Below are 12,748 nucleotides of genomic sequence, written 5' to 3'. Positions count from 1 at the left end.
GCTTCAGTCGTGTCCGACTCTGTGCAACCCCACAGATGGCAGCCCGCCAGGCTCCACCATCCCCGGGATTCTGTAGGCAAGAACACTGGAGTGGGTTGCCATTTCCTTCTCCAATGCATGAAAATGAAAGGTGAAAGTGAAGTCGCTCAGTCGTGTCTGACTCTTAGCGACACCATGGACTGCAGCCCACCAGGCTCCTCCATCCATGGGATTTTCCAGGCAAGAGTACTGGAGTGGGATGCCATCGCCTTCTTCGAGAGAGTGCATAGAGGAGTGTTTTTCTAGGGAGAGATTCTGTAGCTTTAATCAGATTCTCTAAGGGGGTTCATGAGCTAAACCATGAGGGAGGAGGCACTGAGGACTCTCGAGATAGCTTGTGATGGGAACCAAGAATCACAGATGTTAGTAAACTGCGCCCTCAGTTATGAGATCAAAACAACACTGACTGTGCCCTTGTTTGTGTTCTAGGAGAGAGCTCAGCTCTTTACAAAGTTATCTTATCCACTCATCACAACCATCCTCTGAAGTGGGTTCTAATATTATCCCCATTTGACAGATGAGGAAACTGAGACCTAAGAAGATGCCTTGTCCAAAGTCACACTGCTGGATTTGAACATGGGCAGGCTGATTCTAGACCCCATCCCCTAACTCCATGCCAGGGGCCCTCAGACTTTAACACACAGCAGAGTCACCAAGACAGCTTGGGCTCCATCCCCAGAATGTTGGGTTCAGCAGCTCTGGGGCAGGGCCCAAGGATCTGCATTTCTAGTAAGTTCCTAGGTGCTATGGTTGCTGCTGATCTGGGGGCCACACTTTGCAAGCCCACTTTGAACTCTAAGCTCTCATCTCCAGAGAGGAGGGTACACCTCCGAGAGTTGTGACCTGTGTCAGCAGCAAAACCAAGATAAGAACCTGGGTGTGTGGATTCAGAATCCAGGACTGTCCATGCCACTCTTGCTTGGAGAGGGGCACAGCCTACTTAAAAATGAGTGGGTGCTTATGTGCACCCTGCTTTATTACCTGATGTGTGTCCAGCTCTGGGGGATGGCCGCTGGGGGAAGGCAATTCCTTGCTTAGCTCCTCGGAGCACCCCCGGGCCCTCCTCCACCTTCTGGCCCTCCGATCTGCGGCGTGGGGGGCCTCCTCAGGCTCGCTGCTGTCTGAGGTCTCCCTGCCAGCTGCCTGAAGGTTGAAGTTCACATCCAGTTCTCCCTGTAGGCGCATCTTCTCGGCTGCAGGGTTCCGGGGGGCCTTCCTCTGCAACCAAGACAGCCTGGCCCGGTGCCCAGCTTCTCGGGATGAGCCCACCGAGGAGGTCTCTGAGTCGGACCACATGGCCTCGGGGTTGGGTGAGGGCCCAGAGGAGGCAGAGGGGCCTTGGTCTGATCCTGGAGCCTGTGTGGGCTGAGTCTGGGGTTCCCCGGGCAGAGCCCGGGGCTGCAGGCACAGCGTGCTCAAGGCCTCCCTCCAGTCAAAGTCCTCCTCGCTGTCGGAGCCCAGCTCATCGTAGGCGGACGCCACGCTGGAGGCCGCCTCCAGGGCCTGAAACGCGCCGCTCTTAGGTTTGGCCAGCAGGCGGGCTGGGGGCAGAGCCCCATCCTTCAGGGCCATCCAGTTCCCATCGGGGCTCTGTAGAACTGGGGCCACCACTGCGGGCAGGAGGGAGAGAGAAGCCAGAGAGGGACTGTCAGCGCCTCAGAGCGAGGGGCCCCTCAGACAGCCCTCCTCCTCTGCCCCCCTCTTCCTAGAGCTCTTTCTGGTCTCCCCGCCCAGAGTGGGCTCCTCCTTCCCTGAGTTGCTGTGATAGCCTTTCTGGTTCACTCCAGTATCCATCCTGGCTTCTGGCTGACCATGCAGAGGGCTGGGCCCTCCTCCCTGGTGAGAGGGGCCCTGCGGCAGGGGCTGGGTCTCAGTCATCCTGCACTGTCCCGAAGACAGCTCGTGCGGAGGAAAGAGCAGAGGCTGGGAAGTCAACTGTAGGGATGCTGTGGGCTGAGTAAACCCACCTCCAACTCACACTGAGAAACTCAAGAGCAGGGACTGTCCTCAGACCGTTATTTCCCCGCACTGAGCACACGTGGTGTAAACAGCAGATGCTCAGTCAAGGTCTGGGAAGTCAGAAAGTGTCCGGGGGGATACGAATTTGTCAAAGACACTGTCAAGACTGAAGGTGGGTTTACTCAGCGTCCCTACAGTTGACCTCAGCCGTGGACCAACAGGCTCCAGACCTGGCCCTTTCCCTGAGGCATAAACAGAACCTCTGAAACTAGTCCATGGACATTAACCTTCTGGGATGACCTCTGTACCTCCTCTGTTCTACATTTCTGCTCTGCTGAGATGGAGCAGTGCCCCCGAGGAGTAACCTGCTTCCTGCGAAACAGATCAGACATCTTTCAAGACTTCTGGAGTTAGTCTGGACAGCTTAGCATGTCAAGGGCCGAGTGGTCCTCAGAAAAACCAGCAGTTTTCTACGCAAGTGCTTTCTGTTCTTTAAGTCTTCATCCTGAAGGGTGCATGGAGTTTTGAGCTGCATATGAAATCTTTTTTTGTGTGTGGTGTTGTCAAGCTAAGTTTTTGTTTCTATGCAATGATAAAATTACACGTAGGTGCCTTAGTTTAGAGAAATTTATGCACAAAACATGTTTTGAAAACCAAGATCCTTCACAAATTTATTTGGAATGCTCATAACCCAGCAGGAACTGTTTTGTGAAATGGACTGTCTGCTAGAAGTGCTTATCAAACTTCCTAAGTCTGTCCATTTCTTAGTCTAAATTTTGAAATGCTCTTGCTTTGTTATTTGTTTGCTGTGGAGACACTTGTTAACATGAGTAGCTGAAGAGTCCTGATGCTTGGGTCTGGGGACCACATTAGCTGTGGTATCTTGGACGCTGAAATGAATGCCCTGCTAGTTTGGATTGGTGTTCCTGTGAAAGTGAAAGTTGTTCAGTCGTGTCTGACTCATTGTGACTCCATGGACTATACAGTCCATAGAATTCTCCAGGCCAGAATACTGGAGTGGGTAGCCTTTCCCTTCTCCAGGGGATCTTCCCAACCCAGGGATCGAACCCAGGTTTCCCACATTGCAGGTGGATTCTTTTCCAGCTGAGCCACCGGGGAAATCCAAGAATACTGGAGTGGGTAGCCTATCCCAACTCAAGGGGATCTTCCCGACCCAGGAATTGAACTGGGGTCTCTTGCATTGCAGGTGGATTCTTTACCAACTGAGCTCTCTGGGAAGCCCTGGTGTTCCTGGCCTACATATAATAAGACACTGGCTCCTAGTCCACACAGAACAGGCAGCTGAAGTGGGGCTGTGCAGCCAAGTGATCCGAACCCACCTGCCCACTGTCTCACAGGTCTCAGCAAGCAAACTGCCCACATGGGAAACATGCCCACCTTATATACAGTGTGCTGCGTGAGAGACCCCGCGACTTAGTGGCCAGACTGTCCCAGATGGGCACACCCCCACTCAGACTGATGGTAGGAGGGGCTGAGCAACCTCACAACAGCCAAGCAGCCTCCCAGCAGCATTTCTGAACCCCGCAGAACAGTTACTTGTCTGGTCCAGCCTGTCCACGCTCTTCCAGCTGGGCAACGCCTCCTCCTCCCTCGGGTGCTGCTCCCTTGGCTCCCTTGATGCAGCCTCCAGCGAAGGGGTCCTCAGGGCATCTTCTCTGCTGAGTGAGAATGCAGACTGCGACCGCTGTGCAAAGAAAAGAGGGGAAGGCGTGACCTCATCAGGCACAGTTCCCAGGGGGACTGCCTTCCCATCCGCAGGCACCCCACCGCATGGAGATGACACAGCTGATGGTAACGGCTTTTCTCGAGATTCAGAAGCTTCAAATCAGTACATCCTGCTGTGAAAGTATTAGCTGCTCAGCTGTGTCTGTCTACAATCCCATGGACTGTAGCCCGCCAGGCTTCTCTGTACATGGAATTCTCCAGGCAAGAATACTGGAGTGGGTAGCCAGGTCCTTCTCAAGGGGATCTTTCTGACCCAGGGGTTGAACCCAGGTCTCCTGCATTGGAGGCAGATTCTTTACCATCTCAGCTACCAGGGATGCTACATCATGCCATATAATGGCACAAATGGTTCCCCATTTATTCCACTGCAAGTGGCCAGGCCTCCCAGAAAGCATCAGAGATGTAGCAGAATCCAATAGAGCTGGTTCTTACAAGGCTCCTACTTTCCCAGTCATTCTTCCAGCTGAGATTTCTCAGGGCCAATTGTGTGTGATGAAAATAAGAGCATATTCCCTTCAGAGACCTCCAAACCTGAGCGTTTCAGCAGTGTAAGTAGAAAATTGTAGTACAGTGTAAGTGCTGTGATAGGTAAGTGAACCAAGATGGTCAGCCCACAGTCCCAGAGACTTTGCAGCACATTCCCATTTAGTTAAAATAAACTCTAACCTAAGGACAAGTGGTAGAAAGGACTGACAAGAAACATGTTAGAACTGTATCATTTCTGTATGTTACAAATGTAATTTCTAGAATTTGTAGCTCAGATGTTCTATACAGGGAATTTCATCAAACAGAAAGAGACCAATTTTTTCCATTGTCATTTAATGAGAGAATTCTCTTCTCTTGGGGATTTACTTTGCTCTTTTTATATGGGTGAAACGGAGGAAGGAAAGGGCCAAGCCACAGAAAGCATCTCTGACTGTGATGTGAAGCAAAGTAGTATCTCTGACTCCGGCCTTAGGCAGTTTGGCGCCACCTGCTGGCCAACATCAATACTAACAAGCCTACTGCCTTCTGTCCTCGGGAGAAACGAATGGGCTTTCCTCCTCTCCCACCACAGATGCTGAGAGTAGGAGACAAACGGGGAGCGTGTTTGGAGAGTTGTGGGCAGGGCCCCCAGGCAGCTGAGGCTGGACTGGGGACTCATCAGTACCTGGGATCCAAGATTACTTCTGGTGCAACACCTTGACTGAGTGACTTAATTTCCTGAGAAGCAGAAACCTAATCTTTGCTCTAGCTTCCCAGGTGCTGCAGTGCCAATGCAGGAGACGCAGATTTGATCTTTGGGTCGGGAGGATCCCCTGGAGAAGGGAATGGCACCCCACTCCAGTATTCTTGCCTGGGAAATTCCATGGACAGAGGAGCCTGGTGGGCTGCAGTCCATGGGGTCGCAAAGAGTCGGACACGACTGAGTGAGCAACTAAGTGCACACGCACGCACGCACACACACACACACGCACACGCACACGCGCACACACACACGCACATGCACACACGCGCGCGCGCACACACGCACGCACACGTGCGCGCACACACACACACGCGCACACGCACACACACACAATTTTGCTCTGCGCACAGTAAACGAATACTAAGTGGGAGCTTTAAAAACCCGTTTGAGAATAACAAAGGAGAATAGCAAACACCAGCTGAGGGATATCCGGGTGAAAAAACTGAGCATCATGACTAGGGTTTGGGGAGAGGACAGTGCACTCTGTAGCCTCACCCAGAAAGATGGCTAACAGTCTGAGAAAAGAGGGCTGAGGACTGGGGCCCAGTATCCCCGTAATCACAGGCCAGCCCGGGGCCCATGGCCTCATACCGCGCATCTGCACACTCTGCTGGAGAGGGTGGAGAGGGTGGTACAGACAGTTCTGGCCCAGAAAGAGCCGTAGGAAGCCTCTTCTACTTCCCCTCACAAGACCTTGAGGCTGATCCAGGAGGAAGATGCATTTGCAGAACAAATACAGAGCCCTTTAAGCTGTGTGCCAAGAGTCACGACCTGACTCCTCTCTGATTACAGAACAGAGTACCATGGGCCTCCAGGTCTGCCATTCGATGCAGCAGTCACAGGTTAATGCAGCCCAGGCGTGGAGGAACTCTCCCCCTCTTATTGATCAGGTAAGATTCTGTGTTCATTCAGTTCATTCAGCCGTGGCCTGTGGTTTGAAACCCCGTTCCTCAAGCTGGGCTGAGAGTCCTGCTGCTTTAATACTGTGTTATATGACACTGTATTGCAACATCTGTTTTTCTGCTGGGGTCCCCACTAGACTGCAAGCAACTGAGGGCAGTTAAAGGACAGTTAATGGTGATAGCTCCTGGCACTGCTGCTAAGTCGCTTCAGTCGTGTCCAACTCTGTGTGACCCCAGAGATGGCAGCCCACCAGGCTCCCCTGTCCCTGGGATTCTCCAGGCAAGAACACTGGGGTAGGTTGCCATTTCCTTCTCCAGTGCATGAAAGTGAAAAGTGAAAGTGAAGTCTCTCAGTCGTGTCCGACTCTTAGCGACCCCATGGACTGCAGCCTACCAGGCTCCTCCGCCCATGGGATTTTCCAGGCAAGAGTACTGCAGTGGGTTGCCATTGCCTTCAGAATTGGGAATCAGTGAATGTTTACTGTGGAGTGAATAACTTGAGGCAGGCTACAGGGTAGGTTTTTAGATTTGCCTGTTGATGGTGATGATCTTACTAACTTCTTGGATGACACTGGGGAGCAAGAGAAACAAAGAAGAAGCCCCCTGTCATCCTCACTTATATCATGGACAGGAAGGTCTTACTTGGAGGAGAGCCAGCCTAACACACTCGTCAAGTGGTTTTTGGCCCAGTGTCAGTTCCATCATTCCCAGGGCATGGCAAGCACTGATCCTGTCTCTGGTGCCCTGAACAGCTCTGATACTTGACAACAACAAAGATTTCCTTGGGGCTGGGTAATCGGGAACCATCTATAATTTTGGGAAATCCTTGACAGATGATGAGTGGCGATCATAGAGGAGAGATCAAGGCTGACAGTCTGTTGGCAGGTGAAGTTATTAAAAATGAAGCAAAAAGTCCTTCCATGTCAAACTGCCATCTATTCAGGGGGATACACCCTTCTTTTTAAAATCTGGCTGTGCCATGTCTTAGTTGGGGCATGTAGGATCTAAATCCCTGGCCAGGGATGGAACCCTGTGCCCTGCACGGGGAGCGTGGAGTCTTAGCCACTGGACTACCAGGGAAGTCCCAGGGACATACCCTTGACATGCCTCCCACCTTGGACTGGCAAGACCCCCCACCTTCCGTGTAATCACACAGATCTTCCTGTCTCTGCTCCAGTCATATTCCAACTTGTCGTCTCTTCCACGGACTGTGAGCTCCTTGAAGACGGTCTTCTGGGTGTGACCCTCAGTCCCACGTTTGTGCCTGATTTTGTAGGATTATAACACGGCCTGACTCTAAGGCGCTGATGGCCTGTTGCCAGGCGCAGTCATTCCTGTAGCCTCCCCTGAGCTGTTTTCTATACCCTGGCCTTTATTTTTCTATCATCAAACTTCACACTATAAATCACAAAATATATGTTTAAAAGAGAGAGGAAATGATAGTGTTTCATTTTGCAGTGGCTCAAACAATATTTTATTTCTGTATGTGTGTGTCAGTAAGAGGTGGCTGGGTTCCACTTCTATAGGACAAAAATGCTCCCTTACTTACAAAAGCCAAGATCAAAACAAGAAAAGTCCTTCTCTGGTCCCAACAGGGAAGATGAGATCTATGTTTTTCATGAGTTAAGGATGCCAGGCTTTCATAATTTATTTCAGGCAAGCCATTGTTTCACACTAGGGAAAAAAAACTACACCCTGACAATCACGAAAATCCCTAGAGAGCTGCCTCCAGCGCATCTCAGGACGCTGCTGGTCTGCTGTCTCCAGCCAGGGTGGAAAAGCCCCAGTTCTGAGACCTAGACCCAGTTTTGCCACAAGTTCATTGCAATAAACATATGGCCCAGAAGATGGCGCCACCACAACACTTATACTTGCCAGTTGGTTCAACCTAGAGGAAAGTGATGGGATCACTTGGTTAATTTATTTGCTTTATTATCCTGGCTGGGCACCCTGTGCCCATCCTTTCACTCCCACCCACGGCGTCTGTTTTCCTTCCTCTTACCCACCCTAGGGTCCACGGAAGAAACAAGGCTGGCGATGTCAGCAAGGGCAGGCCTGAGTTACTGTGTCTGCACATCTATGCTGGGAGGCTGGGCGTGGTGGGTGGAGTCCACGGGTCCAGGAGTGTTATCATGATGCAAAGATGGACTGAGAATTTCAAATCGGCCCCACCTCTTAACTCTTGGGGCATGAAAGTGTAGTATGTTGGGTAAGGGGTTCATGCCAGCTCCTCCTCCTGGGCTTCCCTGGTGGCTCAGAAGGTAAATAATTCACCTGCAGTGCTGGAGACTCGGGTTTGATCCCTGGATCGGGAAGATCCCCTGGAGGAGGAAATGGCAACCCACTCCAGTATTCTTACCTGGGTATTCTTACCTGGAGAATTCCAAGGACAGAGGAGCCTGGTGGGCTACAGTCCATGGGGTCACACAGAGTTGGACACGACTGAGCGACCAACACTTTCACTTTCATTCTAAGCCTCAGGGATCAGTGCCATGCCAAGCACACAGAGTGCACTCAGTAAGCATCCGTCAAAATAACAGCCTTTATTACGCTCCGCCACTGAGCCAGGGCCACACCTCCATTCCCTCACTCTGTCCGACTGGGGACACATGAGTGACCTGCGCTTGTCCACACACATGGTTGGTGAGGGGCAGAGGCAGGGCTTGACCTTGGGTCTGTCTGGCTCCAAGGTGATGCTCTGCTGTGCCCTCTTGGTGCTGCGCCTGACACCCTTTCCTGAAAGCCCGGGGACAACGCACTCCTGGCTAACAAGCCTCAACCCAGCAGGACATGCCATCCAATCCAGCTGGTTCTGAAGCTTTAGACAAAACTCGCAGGGTGATCATCAGTTACTTTTGTTAAAGCTTCCTCTGCAGTCACTGGTCCCCTGAGTGGGCAGCAGCATCCCGCCCTCCCTGTATCTCTTGCGATGGTATATGGTTGCTATGACTGCAATGATTATCATCATCACCAACAGGGCAGACTCCCTGGGGCTTCAAAATAGTCTCTGCTCTCAAGGAGCCCACATCAGGGGTGAACAGAGTGAAAGTTTTTAGTAGCAAGGGTTTGTGGGCAAAGGGGTCAACGATATTCGAATGAATAACAGCTGAGACATTGCTTTGTATTTCTGGGGTCAGGCACAGCCATTAAATTCAATCCAATAATTATAACAGTCATGAAAAATACTTCAGGTCTGCCCTATAGTCATTAAAGGAGAGAGCAAAATGTGAGGGAGGAAAATGACAAACACAAAGAGAAATGGCTGAAGAAAATAGAAAAGGATGGAGAAGAGACAGAGAAAGTTAGACAGAGACACAGCTCAGTCGCTGGGCATGCTGCATGCCCAGCCTCTGCTCTCATCATTGTTATCACTAGGACCACCATATGAATACAGAGATGACTTTTTACATACAGGTGCCCAAGGAGACCGGCACTAAATGAATGATAACCCCCGCCCTGGTGCCTGTTAGGATATTGCATCTTAAGGCTTTGAAAATCAAGACTGCACTGACCCCCTTCCTGGCGGAGAGCCACACAATCAGAGAGGAAATTAAAAAGAGGGATGATCACACTGAATTTTCTTTCAAGAGAACAGATGAGAAATCCTGTCTGACTGGGGATGGATTAAGTTTGGGTTTTGCAGTTAAGCCCAAGGACCGAGTCCTACAGTGTTACGGGGTTTTGCAGTTACCCCTGGAGCCACAGCATCCACATCCGTGGAGGACTGAGGACACAGGAGGGAGCACTGCCAGGAGGCCAGTGGCTCAGGAGGGAGCACTGCCGGGAGGCCAGTGGCTCAGGAGGGAGCACTGCCGGGAGGCCCGTGGCTCAGGAGGGAGCACTGCCGGGAGGCCAGTGGCTCAGGTGGGAGCACTGCCGGGAGGCCAGTGGCTCAGGGCCCTCCAGGGTCTGCAGCTCAGGGTCCCTCCTCAAGATGCCATGAAAGGGTCACCCTTCAGCCCCCAGCCTGTGGCCACCGCCCCCCACCCCACCATCCCCACTGCTGCAGATGGCATGATTTCATTCTCCTTTATCCTGCCTTTCCAGTTTTAAATTGCCCCTGTGTGTTGCCCCATCCTCTCCCCCATGCTATGACTTGGGTCCCTGCAGCTGACGGAGCACAAGTCCTGCCGGCCAGCCCTGCTTCTTTTCTTGCTGAATCTCCACCCCCAGGACCCAGCCTCTATCCTCTGCCCCACACGCGCCCTCACTGGGGAAGGAGGAACACACACCGAAGGACTTTACAGGCTCGGGGACCCTCCCCAGCCGCGACAGGCCTGGACCCTTGGGTCACTGGACGGATGCCGTGCTTCGTGATTGGGGAGAAGGAACAAAAAGGTCTGCCCACATCCTGATGCCCCACCCACGGGCCGCCGCGGCCTCAGAAGGCAGCGGTCACTCTCTCACAGTCCTCGGTTTCCGTACAGCAAGTGCTCAGGTTGTGAGAACACACACGGCCCTGAGAAAGCCATTCTCCCCACGGGACTCAGTGCAGCTCTTTTCAGAATGAATTGTAAAAAGCTTATTGACAGTGTTATTTTTCCTAAATTGGTCTCTGTGTAAAAACCCACCTCCACGTGTAAGAGAACAGGCCTCCTGGCCCCCACTCCACGCTGTCTGGCGGGCACATGTGCTCACTACAGATGTTAGGCGTGGCGGCCCCATTTCTATGGGGAGAACGGTTCTGAGCTGCACGCAGCAGGGCCCCTGTAGGGGTGGGCCGGGGCGGCATAGGGGCTCACCCAGAAGGTGGTGGAAGCCTGGGGGCCTCCCGGGGCGGCTGTGGTCCCCGCATCAGCTGCCTCTGCACCGCAGCTCTGGGGCTGCGGCCACTCCGGCTCGTCTTCCGCGCGCTGCTCACTTTTGCTCTTCTGTTTCCTTATGATCTGGGGAGGAGGCAGGTGACAAAGGGCACACATTATTGGAGAGACTTCCAGCGCTATGTGGTGTAATGGGGATCATCTCTGGGAAATTTTTAGCCACGGAAGAGCTTAGCTTCAACGGAATACCAGCCAGTTTCAGACCCGCCTTGTGATAAAACAGCACAACCAAAGCTTTGAACATTCTACAGCACTTTACAGTTTAAAAGTAGTCCTCTTATGATGCTGACAACCTTTTCTATTAAGGGCCTACTGTGTGCCAGTCTCTGTGCTTGACACCATGTAGTACAAGGGCTTCCCTGGTGGCTCAGATGGTAAAGAATTTGCCTGCAGTGCAGGAGGGCAGGTTCAATCCCTAGGTCAGGAAGATCCGCTGGAGAGGGAAATAGAAAGCCACTCCAATGTTCTTGCCTAGAGAGTTCCATGGACGGAGGAGACTGGCCGGCTGCAGTCCCTGGGGTCGCTTGACATCATGTATGCCCTGTGCTTGACACCATATATGCTTTACGTCATTGAATTCTCAGAATAACTCTAAGAGCTACCTACTATAACTCCCCCTATTTTACAGATGCAGAGTTAATCTCAGAGGTCATCAGTTAAGGACACACAGCTCATCAACAGTGGAGCTGGATCTCAAACCCAGAGTCTCCGGCTGTACACCCTGACGTAAGGAAGGGTCTGAAAGCCCTAAGGAGGGGGCAGATACCAAGTGTCATGAAGGAAGGCTTCAGCTTGTCTGCACCGCTTGCTATGTTGGGCATGGTCACTTAGATTTAATAAGTCCATTTGTACAGAGGTCTCTGGGCCAAGGTCCTGGCTCCTCACCCACTAGCTCAATCCCTAAGGGCAAGCACGTTCACACTGCTTATTTGTCGCAGTGCAATGCAACCCCTCTGCCTTAGCCCCGGAGTACAACAGCACAAGTGAGAAGGAACAAGACAAACGATGCCCAAGACAACAGCGGTACCCTCGGCGGCTCTTCCGCTCACCGAAGGCCCTGGTCTGGACCAGGGCGGCCCACTGCAGCCGTGTGGTTGCCAGGGCGCACCTACCTTCTGCAGGATGGTTGTGGCCAGCTCCTCGGTCAGCTCCTCCTTGTGGTCCCGCAGGTAACTGGCCTCATTCTGCTTGTCCTGCAGAGGGAAGAAGAGAAGGGTGTGAGCTGTGGGTGTGTTTGGGGGACTTGGCAATCGATTTCTTGGGAGTCCTGACGACAAATGCAGGGGGAGGATGAGCTCAGTTCAAGGATGGTTATATGATGATGGTGTCCCCACAAGCTGTGCTTTCTCTTGGCAGCCAGGACCCCACCCACACCACCTTCCAGACAGACATTGTGAGGGGTGGGGGGCATACCAGACTGTCCCCATAGGCTTCTGCTTTGGAGATGGCTTCCTCGATGGCCTCTTCAGCCACCCGTAGGGCGACAGCCAATGTGTCCATCATGCTGTGTCCTGGACAGGAAACAGAACAGAGACCACTTCTAAAAGGCAAGGACAAGTGAAAGGTCCTTGTGTCAGAGTCATGAGCTGACTAGGACGAGGCTAGGCCATAGTCCTCTTGTGCCTGGCACTAAGGACAGCCCCAAACATACAAAGTGGCTTAAAGCCGACGGACAAAGGGACTTAATACAGCAGTTCTTCATCTACCTTCTCAGATAAAGATTATGCTTTATTTTGTGCATGTACTGTATCATTTGTAATGATAGGCAGGAAAACTGTGAAATCTTCTAAGGGCTGTGCTCATGGTTTAATGCAAATACAAAATCCACAAAAGAATTTTTTAGATTCTAAGCCCATACTACCAATCAGTTCAGTTCAGTCGCTCAGTTGTGTCCAACTCCTTGCAACCCCATGAATCACAGCACGCCAGGCCTCCCTGTCCATCACCAACTCCTGGAGTTCACTCAGACTCATGTCCATCGAGTCGGTGATGCCATCCAGCCTTCTCATCCTCTGTTGTCCCCTTCTCCTCCTGCCCCCAATCCTTCCCAGCAT

At 52.2% G+C, this 12,748-nt stretch overlaps 1 protein-coding gene across 4 annotated transcripts in view; it reads right to left on the bottom strand.

Moving 5' to 3' along the window:
• MYRIP (myosin VIIA and Rab interacting protein) overlaps window positions 1–12,748 on the bottom strand; it is a 228,280-nt gene that overhangs the window by 57,476 nt on the left and 158,056 nt on the right. For all 4 annotated transcript variants that reach the window (XM_086366026.1, XM_086366027.1, XM_086366025.1 and 1 more), the window contains exons 6-10: window positions 12,108–12,205; window positions 11,807–11,887; window positions 10,617–10,760; window positions 3,556–3,703; window positions 1,021–1,649 (exon numbers count right to left, since the gene is read on the bottom strand). In XM_086366026.1, coding sequence (XP_086222152.1) covers window positions 1,021–1,649; window positions 3,556–3,703; window positions 10,617–10,760; window positions 11,807–11,887; window positions 12,108–12,205 — 1,100 coding nt within the window. The remainder of the gene's footprint in view (window positions 1–1,020; window positions 1,650–3,555; window positions 3,704–10,616; window positions 10,761–11,806; window positions 11,888–12,107; window positions 12,206–12,748) is intronic.

The sequence above is a fragment of the Bos grunniens genome, chromosome 22 (genome assembly GCF_055505025.1).
Source record: "Bos grunniens cultivar Pamir isolate PY7600 chromosome 22, Bosgru_T2T1.0, whole genome shotgun sequence".
Lineage (NCBI taxonomy): Eukaryota > Metazoa > Chordata > Mammalia > Artiodactyla > Bovidae > Bos > Bos grunniens.
Note: the sequence above shows the minus strand (reverse complement) of the source record. Positions and strands in the feature narration are given on the sequence as shown.